General features: G+C 31.6%; 2 protein-coding genes across 12 annotated transcripts in view; both read right to left on the reverse strand.

Annotated features, from left to right (window-relative positions):
* Positions 1–100: 100 nt before the first annotated feature.
* Positions 101–8392, reverse strand: LOC141454549 (gamma-tubulin complex component 3 homolog). Its single transcript, XM_074128913.1, has 12 exons — positions 8255–8392; positions 7236–7351; positions 5959–6135; positions 4486–4692; positions 4270–4406; positions 4022–4176; positions 2525–2720; positions 2242–2446; positions 1957–2089; positions 1215–1435; positions 373–528; positions 101–288 (listed from the first exon to the last, which is right to left on the reverse strand). Exons 1-12 carry the CDS (start codon positions 8301–8303, stop codon positions 178–180), a joined length of 1863 nt encoding a protein of 620 aa, XP_073985014.1. The 5' UTR covers positions 8304–8392; the 3' UTR covers positions 101–177.
* Positions 8393–9032: 640 nt separating this feature from the next.
* The window catches only part of LOC141454550 (inactive ubiquitin carboxyl-terminal hydrolase MINDY-4B), a 29644-nt gene continuing 23749 nt past the window's right edge, over positions 9033–14927 (reverse strand). For 6 of the 11 annotated variants that reach the window (XM_074128914.1, XM_074128916.1, XM_074128922.1 and 3 more), the window contains 9 exons: positions 14170–14252; positions 12907–13124; positions 12616–12784; positions 11545–11610; positions 11408–11478; positions 11093–11240; positions 10441–10649; positions 9523–9666; positions 9033–9443 (listed from right to left, as the gene is read on the reverse strand). In XM_074128914.1, the coding sequence (XP_073985015.1) occupies positions 9395–9443; positions 9523–9666; positions 10441–10649; positions 11093–11240; positions 11408–11478; positions 11545–11610; positions 12616–12784; positions 12907–13124; positions 14170–14252 (1157 nt within the window). In that variant the 3' untranslated portion in view covers positions 9033–9394. Of the gene's footprint in view, positions 9444–9522; positions 9667–10440; positions 10650–11092; positions 11241–11407; positions 11479–11544; positions 11611–12615; positions 12785–12906; positions 13125–14169; positions 14267–14411; positions 14434–14927 lie in introns of all 11 variants that reach the window. The other 5 variants (XM_074128919.1, XM_074128918.1, XM_074128924.1 and 2 more) reach the window with 2 other exon arrangements.

Here is a 14927-nt window from a genome sequence, read left to right on the forward strand (position 1 = left end):
TGTTGTCTGTAACGAGATAATCTGCAAATCCGTCTTGCCTTTATTTATTATACTTCATATTTTACTCCAAGTGGTAGCTTAGAAACGTACTGAACATAAATTAACATCGTAGCTACGTCTTTAATTTTGAAAAACTGATAATATTTTATTCGACCGATCGCATTATTAATTGTAAATTTAATTTGAAATAGTATAAAATTTATTAAAATCTATTCTATCATAAACGGCACTTAAGCTATCAATATGATGACAAGTCTTCAAAAACCGCTTGAAACTTTTCACAGATTTCTGAAAACAATCATTTTCAAAATTAGAATACATTTATCTCGTACGTTAAATATGAAATGAAATATCTTTGCAGAATTGAATTACCATATAATTTGTGGATAATACGTTTATTTTAGCTCTCAATTTAAATTTATCAGAAATATTTATATTTTCTTTTTGATCAAATAGTAATAAATTATTTACCAACTTATGGAATTCTTCAATCAGATCAAATATTACCTTAATCTGAATGTTCAGTTTCTGTAAAAAATAATTTTAATTACAGCTTTTTTTTAATTGAGCATTATTGGTTATTATTGATTATTGAGCATTAGACTTTTCGCTTGAAGAAACGTCTGTTTATTCCTGTCTGACCATTCCATGGAGCCAATTCAACCCAGCTTTCCACCCAAAATATTTTGAATAAAGCTTTCTTTAAATAAAGATAAGAGTATTCTAAGCGTGAATTCGTGTTATCAAATGGTCGCTACCCATGCTTCTCTGTAGAGAACTACAGATAAGGAGAGAGTGCAACACGCGCATCTCCCTCAAAGAAGGTGTTAAGGGAAACAGGTCCTTCTGGAAAGTTCTAGATAGATAGGTAAAACAATTCTCTGGTTCCTCGCAACGCCATTTAAACATATTCCATAAATGTCACTCTAAAAGGCAGATTAAAGATTATAAGGAGGGAACACACATAACTTACCATGATAAACATACACGCCCTCGGTAAATTTTTAGGGATCGGAGATTCTGAAGTAGGAGTAACCCCTCCATGATACCTAATCATTGTGCAGAATTCTAGGCAAAAAATTTATGAAGAATATCCAGAATTGACTATAAGTACTAAAGCAAATAAAGAATATTATATTTTTATAATTAACATAATTGTTATAGTTACTAGGAACGAAATTATTTTGCAATAGTCTGTCCATAATACTGCTTACCTTATATTGAGTGTCCATTAGTGTCCCCATGAAAATACGAGTCAACATTCTTTCATGTGCTTTGATTACATCATCAATTGATGTGCTATGGTCAAATGAACATAAAAAATAATACCATTCCTTCTCTATAACTTCGTGAACAATATAATATTCCAGGTGAAACATGAAATTGGTCAATTGATATTTTAAGAAGTATAATTCCTTAGTAATTTGGTTGAAACCTTCAAAAATAAATATATAAAATCAAATAAAAGAAATGTATGAATTTTTTGTTTTGTTGCAAGAAGCTAATTTTGCTGTAGAAATTCATACAATTTGGGGAAAAGAAGCATACTCTAATCATTTGTTTACACCGCAAAGTGATGCATAAAAAGAAAGGTAGCATAAGCCAAAAATCACGTTTGAAAGTAAATTGTATTAAATAGCATATAGAAAATTATATTCCTTTGCCGAAATAGATGCAAATTTTATTTGTAAATCGTTTTCATAAAAGTGAACTGTATCAAAAGAAATTTTTGCAAACATTTCTTATTTGACTATTTACATCTTTATGTGCTAGTAAAAAGTCACACATCGAAGAAATCATTAGCATATATAATCAAGCGCTAAGATCCATTTAGTAGTATTTATAACCAAAAATGTTACTTGCGACATTTTATTATAATTTACTCTATTGAAAATGTATATAAAGCAGATCTGTGTACTGAAGAAGATATTTTTTAATAGTGGCAATTAGGTTTACCAGATTGACAATCTTCATACTTTTTCAGACAAAATAAATCTCGCGCTATAGAACTCAATTTATACTGAATATAAGTCTTTCTCCAAAGAAATATAAATAGTAAGTGATAATCTTTCTCATACGCTTGAAAAATCTGAAATTAATAAATGATTAAGGAAATCATGATAGTTAAATTCAGTATTAGGACTAATTTTATGATTGCTTGATTCATCAACATTTTCTTAAGATGAATTCGCAACCATATCTTTAAAAATAATACTAGAAATGCTTTGAATTGTTTTTCACCATTTTTAGTGGACCTTTAATGCTATAGCGTAATGAAAATGCCTCAAAAATAGTTTCTTCTGATGTGAATAAATTATTTTTGTGAACATGGATATTATTCAACCAATCGCTTTTCTTTTGACCTTCTGCTATACTATGCAAAGTATTTCTTAGTAAAGGACCTACAACAACGTCTAATCTGTCACATTTTCGTTCTTCTAGTTGTCTGCAATTATTTTATTTTATTTTAAACATATTCTTAAAAACTTTAATTGATTTCTATGTTTAAAGTTAAAAACCTTACTGCATGGCTTCCATGAAACGTCTTGCGAAATCTCCCTGACCTAACAGAATGTAGTGATGTAGATTTGTAAAAAAGTTCAACAAATTATAATCTTTCTTTAATACTTCAAGCACGTATTGAGTGTTTAATAAATGGATTTTTCTTATCTCTAATATCAGAGAATTCTCTCCCGGATTGTGTGCATATATTTCTTCATCTAAAAAAAAATTATAATTCAATTAGGAACTGAAATTTATCTAAGTTTATAAATTCAATTTTTTAATCAAGTTTTTAAAATTGAGAGACCGATAATTTTTGGTTGATTGTACGTACAAAGATTTACGATTTTAATTCGCAGTATATTATGTATACTATGTATATTACGGATAAAGTTTCAGAAAAATTCTTAGGCCAAATGTGAGTAGCTATTACACCAAGATTAAAGGTACAGGCTGGATTGATTTTAAGAAGACTCTGAAAAAAATAAAAATTGGACAAACTATTTTTCCACTTAAGTGGCTTATTTAGCACACATTGTTCTATACATTCCATCTCTGAACATTTCTCTGAACATACATTACATCCTCCGAAAACACTAAACCTACTATAGACGAAAATATGTAGAAATGTTTCATAATTCTGATATTCAGGGCTGACCGACCACCTTGCCGACCTGTGTACAAGACTTACCAATCCAGCACACCAACCAAACCTTTTATTTGCGTCAAAATCAGTCAGAGAAGAAACTTGAGGATCACGTCCTCTTTGATAAATCTTTTAGCCTGGAGACACATTCAATGTCCTTCCTAATTCTAGTGCTACTTTGAGTCTCTTATACTTCAATCTTTAATTTCTATGTCACGAAATATCAGCGCTAGACTCCATCCCATCCCCAGCACTTTTGCCTCTTTATCCAGAAGACATTCACATTACTCTAATAAGCAAGCTCAGGTGTCAACAAGCAGTTTTTTTTCCTTTTTATCCGATCACTTCAATAAAAATAAGAAATATTGCTATTCTTCATATTTTATAATGAGCATTCTAATAAATTCTCAAACTATTTCAAGAAAATATTAGTAAGAAGCTCAAATATTTTTTAAGAACGCCCAAATTCAATGTTGTGGGTTGATTAAAGATTAATCAACGAAAATTAGTTCTGGTTGTGACGTAGCTGAATATTTGTATTAGAGCTACTGGAAAGATAAAGATGTTTATAAAGCAAGTTACAGGCAAGTATTTTACTTCAGTAGGTTAAATAACAATGGAAAATTTATCTGAAGTTAAAATCTCTTGAAAAAACCACAAAGACCTGTTGAAATTTCACCAGTTCTTCGTACATGTTATTTACATTTTTTTTTAAGGCTAAAAAAGAGGAGAGAAAAGGCGTAAGGTACAACTCAACTTAGAGTCAAGTAAAAGGAATTAGAATTTCCTAATTTTCTAGCTTTTACGCACTTTCATCAGACTAAATTTAAAATAATTTGTCGGCCATTTCTTAATTAATTAAAAAGTACTTACCAACCAAGCATTCAAATTTTTGTTTTAATTTAGCTATTGCATTCTTATATTCCGTAGTTTCAGACCAGTATTGTTTCAGAAAATATACACATTTACCTGTGTCCACGATCAAATTAGCTTGATTAACAGTAAATTTATTTGGAATCAGTTCTGGTCTAGGTATAAAAGAAGTAAGTTCATATGAAATAAAATCTAAGAGGAAGTTTTAGCAGCGTAGATAATGCTTACAACGGATATGTTTGAATTACCTTAACATAAATTGTGAATCCCACCTGTTCCTTCCATATAATTCTTTATTTTCATAAATAAAAAATTCCTCTTTCGGATCATTTATTACACCTTTAAAAATCCAGTATTTGAGCATTGCATATAAAGGTTTACTAGCCTATTAGCAATCAGATATGACTTAATTTTAATTTTATTATGTGTAATTTTAAGAACAATTATTTGCATTAATTACTTACTCCGCTTATAAAAGATTTGAAAATAGAGCTCAAATTTTTATTTGCGTGGTTTTCATATTTCAATAAAGGATTTAAAATAGCTCCGCCTCTCAAGTGTTGCGTCATATTTAATATGGTTACAATAAACTGTAAAATAATCATTGACTCTCTGGCCCAAGGTAAAGCTTTTTTCAACGAAGCATGTTTTGATTCTTGATAACTATTTTTCTGCAAACAAGGTAGGTTTAACATTTATGAACGATTAGTATTTTGCAACAGAAATTTTACTAAAAGTTGGTCATTTTTTCAAAGTAATGTCTTAATTGCAATTAAGTAGTAGACCCATTGAGGAAGTTGGAGTAAAAGGCAAGATTTAGAATTGATTTCTACTTTTAAATATAAAATCCCCCCAAAACGAGGTCGAAGCTTTCTTGTCCTGCCACAGAACACTCACTGTTGTCTAGTTTTTTTTCTGCTGTACGAAATCTCTTCTGCCTAACACTTAGCTCCCAACAGTTTTTTGGCCTTGCTCTGAATCGAGAACTTCCACATTATCCCTTGTCTGACGCTACGGCCAATCCGGAGTAAGCTAGTGCATGATAATTTCTTTCTCTTGTTTAGTTTCATACATTATTTCCGCGACATGACTTAAGGTTAAAATGTGGATCACCAGTATTACTCATCTTTGGTTTAGAGGTAAATCTTATCTTAAGGGAAGGCAGTTACCTAAAAAACAACCTTTTTTCATGCATTAAGTAATTGTCGTCCTATGGGAATTCATTTCACTTTTAAAACAATCCTTGTGCCATTGTTCTCCTCGTCCGAACCATATATCTAAACTTTTCTCGTTTATCTGATTGATGTAAACGTCGACTCCTTGGTTTCTCAAAATCTGATAGTTCTAAATCTTTCCACCTGCAAACCGAACTTCGTCAGAAGTCCATATTCCTGGCAAAATTTCTGCATTCTAGGTTGTTATTTTCTATGCACTATCGTGTATACGTTGCACTCTTTTTGTGAGTATGTTGATTAGAGGACAGACTTGAGGGCTGTATTAGCCTTACTCACGGTTGTACTCAAGCTCTTCGAACAATCATATAATACATTCATACTGAAATAAATTACTAGAAGAAGAGAGACTCTGCCAACAAATACCAAGAACTAAACATACGTAAATTATGTCATACTGTTCCATAGAAATAAATCCATGGAAGTAGACTATTCCTGATCACCTGAGATTATTGGCGCCTGGTGCTTTTTTTAGTGAACTGTCGGCCTCCGAAGAGTTTCTCTCGTTACTGACAACACTGTCCAACGCCGAACAGTGAGCTGTAAGAAAGTGAGCATCTAGGAAGAGTATTTAAGAGTCAGCAGTTGGATTCGAACCCGGTATTTCCGCGTTGGAATCCAATACGCTAACCACTAAACTAATCCCTTCTTTATTTCTATTATTTACAAAAGTATAAGAACATTAATTATCTTAAATAATATTACCGAACACCACATAATAGCTATTTTCATTTCGTAATCAGCCAAATGTTTTTGTATAACTGCAACGAGACCATCAGCAACCATACTGTTCTGTTGTTTTCCAATCAGATGTTTGGCACTTCTATAGAGATACGCTAATTCCAATAGCTGATTGATAATTTGTGAACTTTCCAAAAAAATCTGTGTTCCAAAAACAGGTTGGTTATATTTCTGAATGTTATTTATGAGTAATATTCAAAAAGTAGCGTTTATTGAATGGAAAAGAATAAATAACAGTGTACATTTTCATTCCTAACAGACCTACTGTCCATCACCCGATAGTGAGCAGAAAGAGAATTACTGGGGAAAAAATCTAAAGGCAGCACACTGTGGAGATCCCAGGACTTCCGCGTTCTGTTCCACTAAGCTTCTTTTTCCCTTTATTATTATAGAACTGTTCGCTGCAAACTTCCAGGAAGTAAATGGATCGCGTTTTCAACCTCTAAAAAAACATCTTTACACTAATGGCCAAAAAGTGGATGTTTTTACGCGAGCGTCAAGTTGGAGTGATTAACCTTTGCTTTGTTCGGTGATTTTACCACTACAAAGACCAGCAACAGGAGTTCAACACCTTACGATAATGGACGAATGACCTCAGGTCTACCTTACCGAAAACCTGACTTTAATTGCAAAGTTATTCACCTCCACAAAAAGAAACGAAAGTTACAGTGCTATTTCAACCACAGCTGATGGAATAGAACGCAGTGCACTGGTCACCGCCAGAGAAGCCAAACGTACGATACCTTATGTTTACAAGTAGCTGTCTAGAATATATAACCTTTATGCTCTCCACTACTCTACAGCCGCGTACAACCACTGAATGTAAAGTATGACATCACCTTAGGGGCAATCCCTCATTATTACCCAAGAATAATTCGATACTTCTAGAAGTATTAATTTTTTTCGAAAAGAAAACTCAAGTAGTTTACGTTGTTGTAATCCAATTTTTGAAGTGTTTTGTTTTGTTATGGACATTTTATCGTACATCCATAATATAATCAAACATTCATGGGTCACAGAGCTGATAGAGCCGAAGACTCTTCATTCATTCACCCACGAATCCAACCCACCCGCATTCATACCAACAAACTCGCTCGCTACGAAACACATGCATATCACGTTACGCGACGTCATTTATACCTGTCATGCTAACATTTATCCAGTTATTCGATGTTTCTCGCATCCCCGAACTACCTGCTTAATTGGTAATTTAATTTTAATTAAATAAATTCTTTTCTTACATCTTGAGGAACTGTATAACCTGGTTCTTCAAATTTTATTACATCACTTTCCAGTCCTCGGCAGCAAGATAGTACTTCCTTTAAAATGTTGCATTCAGCTTTCTTTTTTGTATAACCTTAATTTAAAAAATGTCTTTTTTACTTTAATAATTTTTATTACTTTTTACTTCTTTTTAATTAAAATTCGAAGGTGTTGGTTGTTGGTAAAATGTACATTGCTTAGCATTGGCATGAAAGAAAAACCATGTGCCTCATAACCAAATATTTTGTTCTACTCAAAAAATAGTTAAACTTTCTCTAGGTTAAATATTCTCAAAGATTTTGCAATTAAGAGGTGAATTTTCATAAAAGATCGCATTTTTACTGAATACTGCCTCGTCATTAATGGTACTAATATCATTTTTTTTAAGTTGCCCAATATAAATTTAAATATCTGGAAGTTTCAATGTTCGCTTGAACACAAGATCAAAGAGACACATTGGATCCGTTTTGGATGAAATCGAAATAGACTAAAGGACGCGCAGTTGAAGCCGTTCACCGATATTGTACACAACTGGAACTCAAGCAACGCATAATGGTCCCTAACAACTGACTAACAGTAAAGGTAAGGAGGTGAACATTGCCCCCTGAGGCTTTCTCAGTGAATTGTCGGCTAACGGACATGTTCATGCTTGACGGATAACACTATGAGTGACTACGAGAAGCATACCTACTCATACCCAATACTTACAAGTGTGAAAACAGATTACAGTTTTTTATTTACAGTTAAAGAACATTCTTGATATTGCTTTAGACATTCATTTAAAACATTGCGGAGAAACTGAGTTTAACTGTTCCAATCACCTACACTAATCGTCGAACGAAATACAATTTATTTAAATTAAATCAATGATGCAGACCAGGAAAATCTGTCTTATGCACAAACCAGTTTGTAAACAAAGAAGTAAAAAAAAAAGATTTTAAATCATGATTTGTTTATTTAATTAAAAATAGACATGAATTTTTCTTGTAATACTTACATTTTGTTTGTATGTTTATTGCACGAATCTGCCTCGAACTATCACACATGATTAAGTCATTCAAGTTTTTAATAAAATAAGATTTTTTTTATATTTGTAATTTCTTCTAAAATGTAATAAAACTTGATATTCGTCTACATAATAGCATTATAAATCAACTTTTTTTTGCGCAAAGGTAATGTATTTTCTCAAGTTCCAAGACTGTAGACTAACTGTTGTTAAAAAAGCTGAAAAACTGTTTTGCTAAAGAAAAATTTATAAGCATAAAAATGAATTGTGTAACAGAGTGGATAATAAGTGTGAAATTTTTACAATCCATAGCAATGGGATATTATCATATTGATTGCAGAAAACATATGTAACAAACCTGTTTATAATGGTTTCTGTAAGAGCACAATTGTAACTATACAAAATTATTACCAAAATACCAGTTGGAGATAAAATAAATTTTGGTAACCAACAATCCAAACTATCAATTAATTAGGTCCATAATGGTAGTTTGGCCTGAGGTATCCCAAAGGACTCTAGCCGATAGAACTAGCCAACCCGAAGACTAACATAAAATGAAATAAATTAATAAAATAAAATTATTTTCATTTGAACGAAATCCTGGAATTATTATTTAATCAAATAATTAAAAATGAAATTAATAATCAAATAATCAATTATAAATATTAAAATTTAAAAAGAAACAACTTAGATCAACAAAGTAGTAAAAATTTTTACTCACTATAAGCTAACCTAAAAATTATTTTAAATGAAACAATATACATATGTATACATTAAATTATTACTTTATTTATCTGTATTTCAGAAATGTTTCTATTTTAATAATTCTCCGTCTTGTAATTCAAATGTCATATTGTTTTGGCTTAATTATTTAGAAATTTCAGAAGAAATTCATGAACAAAAATACAATTATTTTGTTTTTTTTTTGGTTTGTAGTTTAAATAAAAATTTCCAAATTAAATCTATTGATCTAACAATTAGTTATAATATAATCTGTTAATTCATAGAATGCGAGTTTTGTTTCATTGTCACATTCTTATCAGCAATTTTTTTTATATCAGTACTCATAGAATATATCTTACTATATTCTAGAATATATATACCTTGATAATATATCTGTATTCTACATAATTAGATATTGCCAGAAGATCCATGCCATGATATTTGTGCATCTGGCCATCTGAAATCAAGATAATTTTCTATCAAACCTATGCTAGTTGTTCGCTTTTTTAATTAACATGATCAAATTTATTACTGACTTTGTTTGTATTAACTTCTCAATATTTGCTATGGGAGTGACGGTAGTTTCTTCACTGTGAATCATATAAGTTCCAGAAGACTGTCTTGTATCAACTGTCAACTGACACTGATTTCCACCGCATGTTAAATAAGTTAAATCAAATCTAAAATAAGATTAAACATAGATTCGAAAAAGCTAAGAAGTGCTTAAGATTATCAAAATACGACTTGCCAAGTCTAGAGCGATGTAGGGTGTATGAATTTATTTATGATCATTTACTGAGAACCGAAATGCTAACTAGACAGTCAATTTTGTATCTCTATCAGCCAAGATACATCCCCTAATGTCCTAGTGAAATACGTGGTTGTAGGTTTAATGATGTTGGTTTTTTAATACAGGGATCGAAGAATACGACATTTTTCCCTACTGCAATTTTAAGCAATAACTAGGTATTAAAGTCAATGATAAGTCGAACAGCAAAAGTTTCATTTTCTTATAACATTTATTCAAAAAAAAAAAAAAAATTGATCTCATAATGAGAAAAGCGTAAAATGAGCAACGAAAGAATTAATGTTTTGACTGCTACATTCTGTCAGGGAGCAGATTCACTTTATAGAAAAATAGGAATGATACGGGCACATTTTTGTGTGCGAGTATTTCGCTTGCAGAGGCAGATAATAAATTCTTTGTCGAATCACAGCGTTTATGGTTAGACAAATTAAGTTGTTATTGTTCTGTTCAAAGAACAGTAAAATCCATAATTATTTTGACTAATAATGAGAAGGGTTTCTTTTTAGCAAAAACTGTTATCAATCCGCTTATACAAATCGATCACCGAACAGAACCTACTTCACATTAACAGAATAAGTTACCTTCCTGTTTACAATTACAAAATGTAGATGTAAGGGATATGTTATCATAATTTGGTCAAAATTACCTTCTCTCAGCGTGATAGTTATGTAACAATTCTCTGTTAGTGTTATACATAACACCATAATGTCCACACGTGGATACCACCCATACTGGAAGCGAAGGTGTCTTTAATCTGGAGCCAGGGATGTTGCATTCATTATCTGCGTCTATTGTATCCATTTGCACCAATAGACCAATTTCGCTTCTGGCCAATATACCAAACTGAGCCGTAGCCTATAAACATTTAATTAAGTCTCTAATTTATAGCTAATAAAAACTATGATATTCTTAATTTATTCACATATTAATTTAAAAAACTATTACTAATAAAGAAGAAAGTTAAAGAGACCATTAATTTATTAATAAATTAGTCAGAATCTGATTCTGAACGGACAAACTTTTGTACTCTTAAATATCGCTACAATTTTTCAAATTTATTTGTAATTCAAATAATGCATCACATCTTTTTTATTTTCATTTTGATTTTAAAGTGAATTTGTAATTTGAATATATTTCTATAAAAGCTCCTTATTAAAAATAGGAATGAGAATGCAGAAATATTCGATCGTAGAAATAGCAGATTTTTGAAATATTAGTATAAATTTGACACTGCAGTATCAAATATTTACAAACAGTAAGAAATATTTAGAGAATAAACAATCAAAACTTAAACCTACATAATGATCCTCGTCACCAACGTAGACAACACCGTTGTGTAAATATGGGGTAGCTCTCCCAGTGATCAATAGTGTTACTAAACAGATAGATCCTTCTTCTTCAGGTCCTATTAACTGTGCCTTCACTCCATCCATATCTTTCACGACTCTGAAACATTAAAAGAACAACTTAAATTATTATTAATACCTATTGAAACTAAAAGTCCCACAATCATCAATTAGTCTTAAAAAAAAAAATCTAAAAAATTTATGCGTTCTTAATTGAACATATACATCAATTGAACATATTCTATTCTTTCCTACAAATAGACTCACTGGTCAGGACCCCTTGATGCGACGCAACTGTAAAGAAGCAGCATTGCTCCCGGACCGGGGTCATCTAGAAACTAAAAACTCCACTTAAGCAATGAATTGCATCAAAGATGAGTAACTAAACTTTAAAAAAAACTTACCAAATATGAGTATCTTTTAATCATTATCTCGAGATCGTCGTAACTTTCTACATCAAACATGTGTATCTGTAAATAATAATATTTTTTGAAATGTTTTCAATTTGTTTTAAGGTAGACCAAACAAATTAATTTTTTTCCCACAGCTTTTGAAAAATTTCAAATAATAGATGAGTGTACCATTGGCATCGTTGTAAACTGCATTATTTGCAATACTTGTGGCAAATGGTTTACAGTTTACAAGCATTTAGTTTACTAAACTACTTATCAATAAAAAATTAAGGGGTCGAAGACTTTTGTTTTAAAAATTTTAATTAACTTATATAAAATTGATTTTAAGTGGTCCAGGTTCTTGAGAAGGTATGTTTTAGCTTATTAGGAGTTTTATTAGAGTTTGGAAAGTCATTTAAAGTTTTCACACTTGAACAAAAAACTAAGAGATGAAATCAGGAGCCTAAAATATAGAGCCTATTGAATCCACCAACAGTCACCGGGTATTCTCTAGGTACAGACAACACATCTCCAGTCAAAGAAAAAGAGGTAGAGATGTCAGGGCATGTTTGCGAGACTTCGCTTATACAGCGCTCTACCGCATAGCTAATCCTTTTCCGGTTCGAAAAGGATGTTCGGTGCCAATAACCACAGTTGCAAGAGCACGTCAATTTATAAACAAACTTCTTAGCGAAAGTAGTATAACAAAAATTGTTCGAAATACGTGCAGAACATTAAATTAATCGTAATTTAAATAATGAAATATCATAACTGAAAGAAGATGATGACTTAAGAACTTAACGTTCTTACGCTGAACGTAAGATCAGTTAATAATGTTCAAGTCTTCCTAATAAGAAGGCCGGATAGTAGTAAAGGATTCTAAAGAAAAGCACTGCTTAACTTTAGTCAGATGTAAAAGAGAGGACGGACAACACCAGATTGTGGTTTACTTGAAGAAGAACTGTGACTTAAGAAAGTGAGACAGGGAAAAGAAGTAATGAGAAATGAATAGTAATGAGTTCTATAGTATCCCTAGCGGCTCAAAATAATGAAAGAAAACTACAGAACTTATAAAAAAAGTACCCTTTCAGTTATTCCATCTTGAAAGTAATCCAGTGACTGATGCAAATAAACATTTTCCTGGGGTAAACACAGTATAACCTTCTTCTTTTCACCGACCCTCCAAAGTATTTTACAGATTGCATTAATTGCAGCATCTACCAATTGAGTGTTTGTAGTCTTTGATAGAGCTCTGGACGAAAAAAGGCAAAACATAATTTTCGCGTTTGCTGTTACCATTACGTTAGATTTTAGTTCAAATAAACAGCAAAAAATTAAAAGATTTTGAACTATAATAAATAAATTGATAGAAACCTGTCTGCCGGTTCTGTTTTATTATTCTTATGGACCTCGAACAGAAGATATTTCAGAATTTCCGCTTGTAGTACTGTCAAAAGACCTCTTGTAGTGTTCTTCGGACCTTTCAGTAAATATGGTACTTCTTTCTCTTCTTCGTGCATTATGATTCCAGTTCTCAGCCATTCTCCTCTAGGCGGTGCTACTGCTGTTCCAAAAACCACTGTCCTCAGTAACTACAAGGCAGGAAGGCAACTATTATTCTTATGAAAGTATGTGTTATTGTTAGTACTAGTTAGCATATCCGTTTTAGTCAAACACATAACATCTAATTTTTGAAAACATATTCAATTTCTAATTATTTTTTGCACATTGTTCTTACATTCATTTAAATGAAAATTATTTTTGTTACTTAATAACTATTTTAGTGTAATAGTGTTCTGGAAAGAGCTGCCAAATCTATGTTAGGTCCTCTTTTGTCTACTAAGTCCTGTAATCAATTAGTCGTAGAAGAAAAAAATAATTTTGAATTTAAGGTATCCTTTGAACCACTGTTAACATTCCCATTCTACAAAGAGCACAATTTTTGTTTTCTTACAGATATTATCGAAGCCAGCATTTGAAATGGTCTTTTGCTAACATTTTTTTTAACGTCTTTTTTTCAATCGTTTCCTCGATTGCGTATGTAGCTAAAGTTGTTAAAGAAGGTCCAGGGTATGTATGAGCTGCATAGAAGAATAAAGAGCAAAGGGACTCATGATTTGGCAACCCTCCTAAGGCAGTCCCACAAGAATCTGTCGTCAAGAACAGTATGTGTAACTGAGTATAACTTGAAAGGTTCTCTAGTGCTATAATTTGATTTATGGTAGTCAAGGGCGAGCGCTACTTCAAGAAATAAATTTCTCGTTTCCAAAACTATGTACAATCTGTGATTCTCTTAAATTGATGTACTGGTGAATGTTATGGTCTGGTTATACCTGAATCCGAATTGGGAAATGGAATTGTGTAAGTTACTGGAATATATGTAAATGGAATATTTAATAAACAAAATTGAATTTTAAAAATTTAAAAAGTTTTTAGTTTCAATATAAATTATTTTTATTAATGATTGTTACTAATAAATTCCAACAACCGGCAGTTTTGGATTTAAGCCCATTATGAGACAATGATTACCGAAAAGTAAACAAATAATCCTGGCTTAATTCATATAGTACAAAAGTTCAGTGAGGCATTAAATATCTAATAGATTTTAATCTTTAAAAGATTTGTGGGAACACTTACCAAAGCTTGTTTCTCTGATACCGGTGTTCCGCCGATTACAGCCGCCTTTGACGTCCTCTGCTGGCGGGCGTATAACACCCGATCTGCAACGCATATTCTATAATCAATAAGAGAATACTTTTATTTTATTTATTTGTTTTTTTCCTAAAAATATTAGTCCGTTGACATTAAAAATAAAAATAAATTAAGTGCGCTAGTTCTAACTATAAGTGAACTTCATTAAGGTCTTTATAACCACATACCCATATGCCATTTATGCGTTAACTTCGTTGTAAGCATGAAAAGATAAACACGTTTTTTTTAGCATTAATGGTCATCATTTTTAATAATTATAAAACTCTCAATATAAAACCCAAAAAAAATTTGTGTTGAAAAATGAAGATAAAATATTTTAGCGAATATTTGTTGCAGATGAGTTGAGATGTTCCTTTGTAGAGTTATATGGATCGTGTGTAGATAATCACTGTGAATGTTGCAAGTATTTTGAGTGGTGTTAGTCACATGTGGCAAGTGACACTGGGGTTTTATCGTGTGTGGCATGATAATCAATCGCAAGCCCCGACACTGCGCTGGGGGTGTAGTATGTCTATCTTGGATCGTGTATCACCTTTACCGTTTTGTTTTCTGTAGTAATTTTTATGCCACCCCCAACATTGTCATGTTGATTAGTTCTTATACAATCTCCTTGCCCAATCCTATTACCTTGTCCATCATGTTTCATGTCCCTCATTTTTATTCCTATTTTTATATTTCTCATG

Source organism: Rhodnius prolixus, unplaced genomic scaffold (assembly GCF_049639745.1).
Source record: "Rhodnius prolixus isolate KJV_2025 unplaced genomic scaffold, Rpr scaffold_9, whole genome shotgun sequence".
Classification (NCBI taxonomy): Eukaryota; Metazoa; Arthropoda; class Insecta; order Hemiptera; family Reduviidae; genus Rhodnius; species Rhodnius prolixus.

Excerpts from the sequence above, each read along its gene's own strand:
- LOC141454549 (XM_074128913.1), bottom strand. The coding sequence starts at position 8,303 with ATGTGTGATAGTTCGAGGCAGATTCGTGCAATAAACATACAAACAAAA. Across the intron at positions 2,721-4,021 it reads AAAATTTGAATGCTTGGTTG|ATGAAGAAATATATGCACAC; the intron begins GTAAGTACTTTT and ends ATTTTTTTTTAG. Across the intron at positions 529-1,214 it reads TAATGGACACTCAATATAAG|AAACTGAACATTCAGATTAA; the intron begins GTAAGCAGTATT and ends TATTTTTTACAG.